Raw genomic sequence first — 13,491 nt, forward strand, 5'->3', positions numbered from 1 at the left:
TTTTTTCTGACAATTGTTCTAGTCTCAAATGTTCATCTTGTGTGGACAAGATTTCATAGAAAATACTCAATGAAACAAAATAACAATTATATCTTTTGATTAGAAACTGAAATAATTCTTCAAATTCTCCAAAAAGTTTTAGCATCTTAATTGTCACAACAAGTCATCATATATTACTAACTGAATACAGTTTATCAATTAATAAAATATCTGCAAAAAGATGCCATTATAGGTTTGTCACTGATAAAAATTACTCTATGATCGGATCATGTGTGGGTGTACTCATCTAAAGAAATGGATATATGTAAACAAAAAAGTTATTTTCTGTAGCACCAAAAAATTAACTATTATACAATAGTTTCAGACTATTATTCGCTTGATATTTGGACGTTTCCTCTTCTTGATCGGAGAATGAGATAGACATTTACACCCGTCAACATTGCTACCTATATATATACTAGTCTTAGATCCTTCTGTCTTTTTTGTGCGCCAAAACTTGTCATTTTCATGAGAAGCCAATGTTCGATGCATTGTGAAAGCAGACCTTCGTAAGATATTAGGAATATGAGGAAAGACTGTCCGGCCCTTTTTATCAAAATCATAAAACGCTCGCAAAGTATCCGGTGCGGACTACTTGAATTCAACGACATTTTAATATCTTTTGCACGTATTAAAATCACAGTTTTCGTGCAACTGTCCAATAATTATCTTTAACGAAATAAGGAAATCCGTACTTCAATGTTGAGCCGCACTTCTACACCCCCGCCCAAGGTCCGTTACACTAAATTGCAAACACTGTAAGCATCAGGCAACAATAACACCCAGAAATAAAATTACCCGTGTAGCTCGAGAATTTGGCAACATTATTCAAAGTGGTAATAACTTCCTTACAAACAAGTATTCACTGAATTGTTGTCCTTCCACACCACCCCCACTGGAAGCCATGAGTTTGAAATGGTTATTGAGTAGGCGAGCTATAGACTGCAAAGAGTTTAGTTTGCAATAGCCATTTAAAGGAAAGCGAATCACATGTTTGGTGTCTTGATTCCAGGCGACCCCACTCCGAGCATCCATTAAGGCTGTACTAATTTCCGGAAACACTTCTTCCACCACAGATCTTTCACCGCTGATTACTATCCTTTCCCCCAAATCAGGGCTGATATTGAGGGCGAGGCACTGAAATCCCGCATCACTGTTCCTCTCTTCTAATGAAGCACATTTATCGTTGCAGTGGTTCTCTTGATATTCCAGATGTTCGTCTATCCTCCTTTTATTCCTTTCTCTTTTGAGATCTTCTAGAAGGCGGACCATAGCTTGGATGTCATAGTACTTTGCTTCTTCGTAAAGGAGATCCAATTCTCTAAAGTGGTCCGGAATCACAAGGGTATTGGTTCTTAAGAAGTTCAGGATGTGTCGGAACATTTTACCATCTCTGTCGATGAAATAATGCTGCTTCAAACTGTCCAGTACGATCGGAATACTGCCATTGAACATTCGAGCCAGTCTAGATTCTGGATGCCTAGAAGAGAAAGTTTAAAAATAATAATAATAAATAAAAAAATAATTAATAAAAATACCCTAGAAAACATTAAATATGAAAAGATCTGGTCCTAAGCATTTTTAAATACAGTATTTGTAATGTATTAGAATCAATAAGAAAAAGATTACTGATAAGTTATTTCTACCTTTGCCGTCCTTAATTTGGAGCCAATGACCAAACGGTGGCACTCTGCTTATCAAGCGAACCTCTTTTTGGATTCTGAATAGCGAGTTTGACGAGTCAGTTTTATAACACGTTCACTCATTGAAAGCATTGCCTGCAAATTTCTGATGTTGTGGACGCTGGAATTAGTAGCATGTGAAACTCTCAATCTTTACATTATGAGATTACCAGCCCAGGGAAATTTCAAAGAGTTCTTTCTTAGTTATGAAACTTGGCTTTCTGTCCCGTCTTGTACATAAAAAGAAGTGAACACCTCGAAATTACAGGTTTCAAACAGCGATTTCGAGGGAAGAACTGTATTATAATTAGGATGATATAAGCAAAAGAATCAATTCTGGAACTTGATTCCCAACCTTCCCGGAGCTTTTCGTCGATAACTCTAGCTCGGTTTTACTATCGGATTGCCCTTCCGAAAGCCAGCTACTGATGAGCTTAACAATCACGATAAGGGCCTTTCCATATGGAAATGGCTAAGAAATTCTTTATAAATGTATGCTAGAAAAGATTCGTGGTCCGACGTATTCATTTTTTTCTGTTCATATATTCTGTTACAACCAGAACTTGGAATGGACTAGAGCGCAACGGAACACGTTTCCTGTTTGTTATACACATTGGTAATACCTGTACATATAAGTCACCCCGAAGTCACCTGATGTGACTAATAAGACCTTCCAGAAGGTGGTGGAATTCACTATTAGGTCCCATAATCTCTTACTAAGGCATGGTTTCCTAATATATTGACCAGTATGTGTACTTCTAATATCACATCTGCTGTACAGTGATTGGTTTTCTCGTGAGTTGGAGAAACTAATAATCCTGGCGCTGCCTAGAAACTACCCTGGGGAAATTGCCCTCGGGTATAATTTGGAATTGAACACGTGTTCCCCGTCGTTAGCGGGCATATGTATGCTTAGCTAAAACTTGGTTACCCCCGAAGGCTAATTGGTGAACTTTTTTTTTTTTTTTTTTTCATGAAGCAGCTTTCCACTTAACTGCAAGAAAATCAGCATAAAAAAAGACTTTGCATTCTTCAAGTTAATTGCAAATAATAATGATGTGCAAGTTTCCTTTCAATTTTAATAGTTTAAATGCAAATTTATTTAGATATCTTTACTATTTTCTAAGATGGCGCTTATAACTAAAGCTATAGGTTGTCAGAAAAGAGTGAACGATAATGTGAACTTTAATTAAATGAAATCTGTCGAAGCTAAAGGAAATATTATTTCATTCCGTTTCAGCTAAAGGATCTGCATTAATCTAGATGATTTAACTGAAATGAAAAGATTAAGAAGACTCTCGTCCACAAACGTATTTATCAAAATATTTTTGAAATAAAAATGTCTGCTGAAAAGTAACATCAGCATTTACTTTCCATTTTTGTTTTGTTTTTTTTAAATGCCACGAAAGTTTTGCGATTCTTTTTTCAAAAGAACTTTACGCATATTTCGTTTTTATGCCACGTCAAACGTTGCAAGAAAATTTATCAGCGTGAGAATTGTAAAAGTCCACCGAAGATCAACCTGTTGGTTGTTATGCTAACGTACGAGAAACGTGTTATGTTTCTAAAAGGTACGAAGTGGTGAATTCGCAGTCCAGGGAACTTTTACACTTCAATCCACGTAGGCCAGTGAGCAGAGCGTAGGGTCTAGTAAATGACCGCTAATTTTCATGGCGAAATCGTGATCTTTATAAAGGAAGCGGTACTTGTCGTGCTAGAAGGATGACACCTAGGGCAGTGTTATACATGCAATGTGTGTCGATGTGTGCCTCAGCTTCATGCAAATTGAGTTTATGTAATTGCATTGGACTACTGGTCCATGGGCGGAAGGACTGACGCCAATCTGAAAGGCGCTTTTGCCCTGAGGAAAAGAAAGGGAGGAAGCTAGAAGAATTCGTCGTATTTCAAATGTGCGTGTTGTGTTCATCGAGCAACAAAAACATGAATTGGTTGTGAAAGGGAAGGCTGCTCCTTAGCATCCCTTGATTTTCTTTTGTCTTTTCGTTTGCGAAATAGCCTTCCAATTTCATTCCTTACTTCGTTATATCTGCCCATAGCCGCGTAGTACATTGTGATTATTATTATGATTATTAACCTGTCCTGACTGTTATTGCAATGTGGGCAACGATAAAATCGCTTTGGTCTGAGTTAACTTTGTTAGGAAATTAAATCTTAGGCTTATCTTTTCTAAATTATTTAGTCCACTAGATGGAATGCAAATAAAGGAATTCCTGAGAGGTTTTATTGCTAAATCGTTGTCTTTAAAAATCCACCGAACTACATACAAGGTAGTTGCAATAAGCCGATCATGGCAAGAGAAACAGGGTTAACAGGATGGATTGAAAAAGTAACATTATACACAATATTAAAAAAATATTTCTTACAAGTTAATTAATAAGAGAGGATATTAGTTAGCACTGAATAAGTTAAAGCAGATATAAATTTAAATTCTGTAGCAGTTAGACATATTTCAAGACATTATCAATATGACACATCTTAGAGAGGGCTTATAGACTCAGTTTCGTTTGATGTTATTTGGAGCTTATGGTAGTTGCTCGTTACACTAGAATCCAAGCAGCTTAGCAGGTGGTTAAACATTAGTCTTTTTTAGGTACATAGGTTTTACAGCACACTCCTCTTTACCCTTGAAATCTGTATCTGGTAACTTTTCAGCCATGATTCCGTAGAGGCAGTCTGCCGACAGGTTTGTTAATGCTTTGGAACGTTTCTGCAAGGGTATGAGTTTCAGAGAATCCATTTAATCTATCTTGTATTCTGTGCTTCTGCCGCTGGAGGCTTCGTGGATTCAGATGATAAATTGTTCCTGATCTTATGGTCATAGGCAAACTCGTTGAGGTTTTGCACAACATGCAGCATTTGATACGGGGTGAACCTGCCTTCAAAGTAGTGGAGAATGAAAAAGAACCAGAGGTAATTGTGTAATCTGGCATGAAATTTAATTTTCTGAGCAGTGCAGACAAGTGGCTAGGACAGCCCATAGAGTTCTGTCAATGATATACAGGAATTTTGTTGTCAGGAACAAGAAGGTGATTATGCCGTTGTATAAGTCAAATAGTTAACCAGTATTTTGAATACTGCACAGATTTTTAGACGCCTCATTTTAGGAAGGATGTTAAGATTATCAAAATGGGTGCATAGAAGAGCAACAAGATTAGCCAGGGGGCACAAAGGGGTACTTTTACGCAGAAAGACCAGTTCTTGAAATTGCAGTGTCTGGAAAGCAGGCACCTGTGAAAGTACCTCTTGAAGTGTTTAAGATTTTAACTTATTTGAATTTACTAAACGGTGATTGCAACGTTACTCTTCCGCGGACAACACACACGAAGGAACATACAATTAAATCGAAAAAAAAAAAAAAAAAAAAAAAAGCTAATTGCAGGATTCATGTGCGAAAATTTGCTTTCAGCCAGAGAGTAATTGATTGTTTGGATATTTAAACTACCCACTATCACAGTACCGGATGGTACTGCGGAAACGAAACAAGAGTGAACATTTTCCATATCTACATTTTGCAAGTGTTCTAGATTGTTTTATGGATAAAAAAAATCCTATACGTCCACCTGGAACTTGTTTGGCCCAGTTTCAGAAGCATAACAATTCTAAAGCAGAAGACACAGAGAACATATTGTATATACGAGTGCTGCTCCGAATTAATGCATCCAGGGTTTTTTTTTCCCATCCTTCCGCTTGTGTGATGTTCAAAAATGTAAATTAAAATGAAAAATGTAATGGTGTCAATAGCGTTCAAGAACTCGATAACATTGTGTTACCGAGTTCTCGAGTGCCGAGAACATTGCGCACATTGAAATTCATCGCATTTGAAGAACATTTATGGAGACATGACAGTCGATGTGAGCACGGTTAGGCTTGTCAGTGATGGTGGTAATGGTTTGAAGGACTGACTGACTGCCAATTGCAGCGATTCTGGAAAATGAGTGGGATTAAAAATGATTCACAAAGATCGACATATTGATGCCCGGGAAATGTACGAAAATGGGAATTTGCTTTAATGGATCGAAAACAATTCTGGACAATCTGGAATATACTAAATTGTGCCAGATGGATTCAACAGGTGCTAACGATCACCGAGCATTGATCAGTATCAAACCACGAGCTCATCGATGCTTGAGGTGAGTGAAGGCTCTCCCGAATGGTACGTGGTAATAGAAGGGCAACCGTGGTGCAACTAGCCGGTAATTGGAATGCTGGTGAAGGGGGTAATCTGTCACAACACAGAGTACATCGAACCCTGCTAAAAATGGTGCTGCGTAGCCGCAGGCCACTCTGAGTGCCCATGCTAACCACGGTTCACCGGCGACAGCGCCTACAATGGGCACACGACCATCCAAACTGGACCTTGAGTGATTGGAAGAAGGTCATCTGGCCTGATGAATCACGTTTCCTGTTGTACCATGTCGACGGCCGGGTACGTGTGTTTCGTTTACTTGGGGAAGTGATGGCACCTGGATGCACGAACACAACACATTGGCAGCGGTGTCATGTTTGGGCGATGTTCTGCTGGGATACCCTGGATCCAGTCATCCATGTGCCAGGCACTCTGACGTCTACCACCTACTTAAACATCATTGTCTGCACGAGTAGCACAGTGGTATCGTCACTGTCCTCCCCACACTGGGTGGAAAAGACGCAGGTTCGAAACCCGTCGATGACGCGAGGAACTTTAATGGGCTTTTTTTCACTCCATGGCTGAGTTAGTCGGTCTCGGGTGTAGATAGCAAGGTTTTCTCCCCATAAACTGGGGTTTTTCGTCCAGAAAAATAGACAAATCGACGATAGAACACGTGCAATTAACAGACATAAAACACATAGCACGGCAGATGAATTTAATTATTCGGGTGGCTTAAACATAAGTTTGGGTTTTTTTTACCTAAACATCGTTGCTGACCAAGTGCACCCTTTCATGGCAACGGTCTTCCCCTCTGGCGGTGTCGTCTTTCTGCAGGATAATGCACCATGTCCAACTGCCCGGATTGTTTGAGACTGGTTCGCGGAATAGGGGAAGACTTCCAGGTATTGCCCTGGCCTCCAAATTTCGCAGACATCAATCCCATCGAGCATCTGTGGTTTGTATTGGAACAGCAACTCCGATCTGCGGCGTCTCAACCATGGACCTTACAGGAGTTAAAGGATCTGCTGGTTACTTGTTGGTATCAGATACCACAAGACACATTTAGAAATCTTGTAGCGTCCATGCCTCGCCAGGTACAAGCTGTTTTGACTGCAGGTGGAGGACCAACATCATATTAGGAAGGTGGTCATAATGTTTTGGCTCATTGGTGTACGTAACATAACAGTAATTGACATATCTTCAGAGGTATCCAAAAAAAAAAAAATTTGGAGGTATTAGTTTCGGGGTGAGTCTCGTACTCATTAGCAGAATCATTTATCAATCGATCAGCATGGCTTACCCGAGTATTCCTTAACTTTTGTTTAAGAAATACTACACGGATATATTTAGCCGTTGAAGGGGGTCATCGCCGCACTGATGTCATGTGACCATATTTTCGAGCATCTTTTATCGACTTCTATAATGGGAGCTTTTTGGTAATTCATATACAACCCCTATAAGTGTTCCTTATATCTGTCCAAAGTTTCTCTCTGTCTCATCATTTCATGATTTCTATGGTACCCCATATACCAAATTTTGTCCCTCTTCGTCGCAAGCTGCGAGTTACACCACATTTTCTATTTTTTACTCGTTCTGCTAATTTTGTCGAGCACTGTATGTTTGAGGTACTTGAACCCGCCTTTTAGTCACAAAAAAAAAAAAAAAAAAAAAAAAGAGACTTCTCAAATAACGGAACTTACTTGGTAAGTGTTTCCAATGACGAAGTATAAATAGTTCCTCCCACATCGATGTGTACTGGTGCCGTGTACCTTGAAGCTGCAGCAACGCATGGAATTCCAGAAATCTTGTGGTTAAAAGCATCCCCGATTAGCAACTTTGGATCCATCAGTGACCTAAAGGAATAATTTATTTACGAGACTGGTGAAATTTTGTATATCTTTTATGGATAATATCTTTATTTCAACTATAAAGCTTTTTGTTCTATAGTAATGTGTTTGGTGAAATTTAAAAATTATATAGTTAGGGAGCAAAGCAATGAACAAACATATATACATGAATATTGACTTGCGATTCTGCAGTTTAATAGCCAGTTCAAAGTAATGAACAAGAAATAAATAACACTGTAATTCCACATACATTGGGACACTAATAATAAACTGGTTATAAAAAAATAATTTTTGATACAGATTATCAGCGTTAATGACATCAATAACCTTCTAGCACAGAGTTTTCCAAATTGTGATCAATGGGGCTTGACATTAATAGTAAAAGGAAATACAGGTATGTCTATAACAACCTAAAGTAGACTACATATCACTATATTTAAAAAAATAATTGTTAATATATTTTCATGCATAGTTTAATATTTTTGGGGTTCCGTGGCTTCTTTCAGTCTTTGTCCGAAAATAAGTTGAGAAACACTGCTTTAGGAGGAGACTAGAAGTTCTTGGTATGCGGAGGAGCCAGAGAGTTTTACAGTGGGTCTCAATCGTGTTTCAAACATCCCAAAGCTATTCGATCGGAGTAAATGTAAGCTCTGTACTGAAAATAACGACTTCATCACATTATTCTCCTCAGATTTCTGTTGTATTGATCATGCTTTGTGACAAACAAAACTATACAAACTATTATATTTAGGCCACCCGAATAATTAAATTCATCTGCCTTGCTGTGTCTTATGTCTGTTAATTGCGTGTGTTCTATGGTCGATTTGTCTGTTTGCTGGACGAAAAACCCGAGTTTCTGTGGCGAAAACCTTGCCATTTACGCCTGAGACCGACTAGCTCAGCTACGTAGTGATAAAAGCCCATTAAAGTTCCTCGCGTCATCGACGGGATTCGAACTCGGGCCTTTTCCACCCGGTGTGGGGAGGACGGTGACGATACCACTGTGCTAGCGCCAGACATGCTTTGTGACAATGAGAAGTGTCAAGCTAATACAAACACGGCGCTCCCCCACTTCAAGGAATTGTCACAATGCAGGAAAGACAACTAATCAGAACGCCACAATCAGGGCTGTGGCTAGCGTTTTTGGCGTCTGAGGCAAAACCTTTTAAAGGTGCCTAATTCATATCGTATCTTAACACTCATATATGTGCAGTAGCACATCTAGCAGCGCCTATTTTATGCGACGCCTGTGGCAAGTGCATCACTTGCGCATCCCTAGCCACAATAGACTATTGCATTCATGGTTTCATCGATGAAATCCCAAAGATGTTCTCTGAACAGCTTTTGGATGTCATCGATGACATCCAATTCCGAATCACTCAGAATAGGTGCAAACCATTACACTATCACCACCGTATTGTTGGTGCAACACAGTCTGGGTGAAATTGTTCTTTGGCCATATGCTGCTTTCAGATGCGTCCACCTGATGCTGGACTGTGTAGAGATTGTTCACTCCACATCACGTTCTGTCACTGCTGTAATGTCCAATGCTTCCATTTTCTGCACCAAGGGCAAGCGGTGATATATTGCTGGGAAATAGCTTCATCTTACGAGCAGATGCACTACCATGGTAGCCCATTATGAACTATTTTATGGTGGTTGTTGTTGTATTATTATATTTCCAGGAAACAGTAATTCGTATAATAAAAGTTATAATTTACAATTACTTTTTTCTTTCCAGCCTCACTTTCCACTGAATCTGTTTTCCTTAAAATATTTGTAAGCTTTTCTTCCAAAGTGAAGAGATTTTATAGGTAATCGCTGAATGCACAGTCCCCAAAGTGTAATTTAGTATCCACTTTAGGAATCTTTAATAACTCTCAAATTCACATATTTCCAAACGATATAAGTAACATGTACAGGGTGGGCCAAAAGTAGGTATACAGTACTGATCGGGTGTGTGTTACACTGACACACAGTAACACACAAATTCTGGTTAGCCAGGTGTTACTGTGTGTGTCACAGTGTCGGGGACAGGTTCCAGGAATGTTGCAACGTTGATGGAGGACATTTTGAGCAATCAAGAGACTAAACATGACCCGATCAGTACCTACTTTTGGCCCACCCTGTATACTCCACACTAATTAGAAGTACCAACGGATTTTTTTTTTTATGCGTCTTCGGGATAGCAATCAATCTTCCTTTAAACATTAATGTCACGGTCAGTGCATGCTGCATCTCTAGTATTTGGAGTTGCAGCTCAAATAAATAAAATTACTCGATCACTGTTTAGGAATTTCACACGTCTATTGATTCAGCTAAATTAACTTAAATTAATTCATCTTTTTAGTATACAGCTTCAGCTGGGTAAACTTTTTATTATGAAGTATGCATGCCTCTTCTACAGATCCTTCCATGGGCACTGTTCTTCTGAACTGGCTTCTATAATTCCCGCTCTCTCTTTCAAAACAGTCCGAACACGTGCCGCCACCAGCTAACATCCATTTGCTGTCCAACTTCAAACTCACAGAACCAACTTTTCACCATCTTTGTTTATTCATTCAACTGCCGTTTTCGGGAACAACCTTCCTTCATACGTGTTTCCTGAAAATTACAGTCTACAGAAGTTTAAGTCCAATGTCAACAAATATCTTCTTTCGTCTTCTCAACCTACAACCCAAGCACGGTACTAAGTACTATAGGTTCTAATACCTCTCGTGTTTGGGGTTTACATAAAAAAAAAAAAAAAAAAAATCACATCACATCACAGATGCCTAATCTCCAGAAGCTGCAATTTGCAGAACTGAAGCCTTTCTCGGTAAGAGCACCCCTTTGTTCTCCTCACAAGTCTTGTTGCACTTCTCTGCATCCGCTCCAGCAGCTCTACATCATTTCTAAATGAGGCCTCCAGACCTGTATGTAGTACTGAAGATGTGGCCTGACAACTGCCTGATACAATGGAATAATCACCTCCTTATCCCTGATAGCAAAATTCCTGCATATCATAGACAAAACCCTATGTGCTGTCCAGGCAGCCTGTTTACACTGTCACAGAACTTCATATCGGGCTGCACAATTCACAAGAAAATGAAAAAGAGCCCCAGGTCTTTTTAATTTTCAACCACCCTGAGTGTAGTGCCACACAACACAGTTTGTATGTTAATCTGGGATTACTGCTACCCATATGCAGTACTTTGCATTTGTCATCGTTAAACCTCAATTGTTATTTCTTAGCCAAACTGCCTAATTTTTCCAGATCATGTTGCAGTAGTAAAGCATTATTACTCATTACTTACCCTGCCAACCTTCGTAGCATCTCCAAACTTAGACATTAAGCCTGATATACTTTCATCAATATCGTTAATAAATAAAAACGAGCCCAGCAACAAAACCAGCGAGATTCCAATAATAAATATAGCCCACGTCTACTCAACCATCACCTCATTATCCCCCTTTATCCATAGCAGTAACTTGCCCTTAGTACCACGCTGCTCCAATTTGTACAGCAGTCTGTTAAATTAACCCCAGGGGCTCACAACTGGTGAGTATGGGCTTGGCAAACCCAGGGTCCTGAGCTGGATATCATCATTCTTCTCTTTCTTGGTGATTCCTTTCTACTTCTCTCTCTCTCTCTCTCTCTCTCTCTCTCTCTCTCTCTCTCTCTCTCTCTCTCTCTCTCTCTCTCTCTCTCTCTCTTTCTCTCTCTCTCGGGGTAACTCGAGAATTCTTTTTTTTTTTTTTTTTTTTTTGGCAGTTGCAGCATAAGCCCCAGGCTTCCTTGCACCAAAAGGTAATAATAATAATGTGTAACAGTATCAAAATCTTTCCTGAAATTCAAGTATATGATATGAAAATAATTTTTGCATCCAGATCATTTGTTATGATATCATGATATCTAATCAATTTGTTAGACAAGAACACCCCTTGACAAACTCATGCTAAGATTGAAGCTTAACTGCACTCCTCTCTAGATGGTCCTGCATTACTTCTTTTAGCAGTGACTCCACTATTTTCCATGGAATAGAAGCTAACAGTTCTGTAATTACTCATATCACCCTTTGATTCCCCTTTGTGAACTGGGGATACGTTCACAAATCTCCAATTCACAGAGATCTCTCCGGCATCCGAAAATGCTACCATAATTATGGCTATGGGTTTACTTATCTTCTTTGTTATCTTCCTCAATATGATTGGATAGATCCCATCCACTTCAGGTGCCTTTCTTATGTTTAACTTCAACAATTTCTCTTCCACTTTACTTTTAGTTATTACAAAATCATTTAGCTCCCTGTTAGAGTTTGGAAAACATCTGTCATACCCTTCCCTAAAGAATTCCCCATGTGTGGATGTAGATGCAAAATATCTATTCAGCCTATCAGCAAACTGAGCAGTTTCTTCAACAGTTAAACCATTTATATAAAATGGACCAATGTGATTCAGCCCCTTTCTTCTGTTAATATTAGTAAAGAAGTTTTTGCTGCTTCTCTTGACGTTCTTTACCAGACACTTCCCATAATCTGCATTGGCTTGCCTAATTTTCTTTGTAACTTGACTGCAGACTAGATTATATCTACCATAGGCTCTGTAGCATATAATAATTTATATGCATCCCATGCATTTTTATTCTCTACCGCATGTCTCAACAGTTCATCTGACATCCCTTTGGGTCAAAACTTTGAACTGTATTTGTTAGTTGGTATGAAAAAACTACTAACTTCTATGATTATTTCCCTGAATGCTTCCCATTTATAAATTGTTGTTGATAACATTATTTGGTTCCATTGTACAGAATTTACAAACTGTCTGACCCCTGTAGTCTCCTTTACGAAAGTAAAAACTCTTTGCATATCCCTCAGTGGTATATACATCTTTAGTTAAATACCACATCAATGCACTGTAATATCTGCCACCCAGTAGTACTTTTACTTTCAGATTCTTAATGCAAGAAGAATCACTGCTGATAATCAGGTCAAGAGTATTGCTCTCTCTTGTCGCCTCTCCAACACTCTGCTGTAGAAAACAGTCATCCAATAAACCCACAAAAGTCTTGGCAGTGTGTGAGTGACCAAACCACCCGTTCCACTCAATATCTGGAAAGTTAAAATCCCCCATTATAAGAAATTCTGATTTAATGGCCCACTATATTTCTCTGTAGAGGTGTTCATTGTACTCATCTCAGTCATTTGGCCTATAACATTCTCCTACCCTCATTTTTGTTTTCCCAGTGTGTATGTCACTCCAAATTGACTCAACAGTGCACTGGCCACCCTTGTTAACTGGATGCACTATCTTATATTTTATGTGATTCTTAACTAAGAGCATAACCCCTCCCCACCTCCTGTCCTGTCTATCCTTTCTGTATACATTGTACTCCCCATATTCAAATTCTACATCTCTTACATCTGAGTGATACCAAGTCTTTGATATCTCTACAATATCTGTATCTGATTACTTGACCAGCACGCAATTCAAATCGATAAAATTTATCGACATTTACTATGTTCCTAGCATTGATGTACATGCAAGTATATTGAACCTGTTCTTACTCTTAGTTGCCCTAACCACGTATTTCCCACGTATTCCGCTTGATATCCCGGGTAGCTTGCTTACCAAGATGATGCATGTTCCAATAGAAGCGTTACAAGAAACATTTCTTCCTACAGCTTTTGTTAATCTAGCAGATGCCCCAAGCTAGCAGTTTATCGACCCACATAGCACTGCTTTAATAGCATCAGCATATACGCTGAAAGGACAGAATTCATGGTATACTTGG

The 13,491-nt window shown here is 39.0% G+C and overlaps 1 protein-coding gene across 1 annotated transcript in view; it reads right to left on the reverse strand.

Moving 5' to 3' along the window:
• Window positions 1–261: 261 nt before the first annotated feature.
• Window positions 262–13,491, reverse strand: part of LOC150082824 (BTB/POZ domain-containing protein kctd15-like) — a 127,694-nt gene continuing 114,464 nt past the window's right edge. The window contains exons 2-3 of the mRNA XM_090377620.1: window positions 7,572–7,724; window positions 262–1,519 (exon numbers count right to left, since the gene is read on the reverse strand). Coding sequence (XP_090233746.1) covers window positions 868–1,519; window positions 7,572–7,724 — 805 coding nt within the window. The 3' untranslated portion in view covers window positions 262–867. The remainder of the gene's footprint in view (window positions 1,520–7,571; window positions 7,725–13,491) is intronic.

The sequence above is a fragment of the Mastigoproctus giganteus genome, chromosome 7 (genome assembly GCF_048544385.1).
Source record: "Mastigoproctus giganteus isolate SK-2022 chromosome 7, ASM4854438v1, whole genome shotgun sequence".
In the NCBI taxonomy this organism is placed as follows: domain Eukaryota; kingdom Metazoa; phylum Arthropoda; class Arachnida; order Uropygi; family Thelyphonidae; genus Mastigoproctus; species Mastigoproctus giganteus.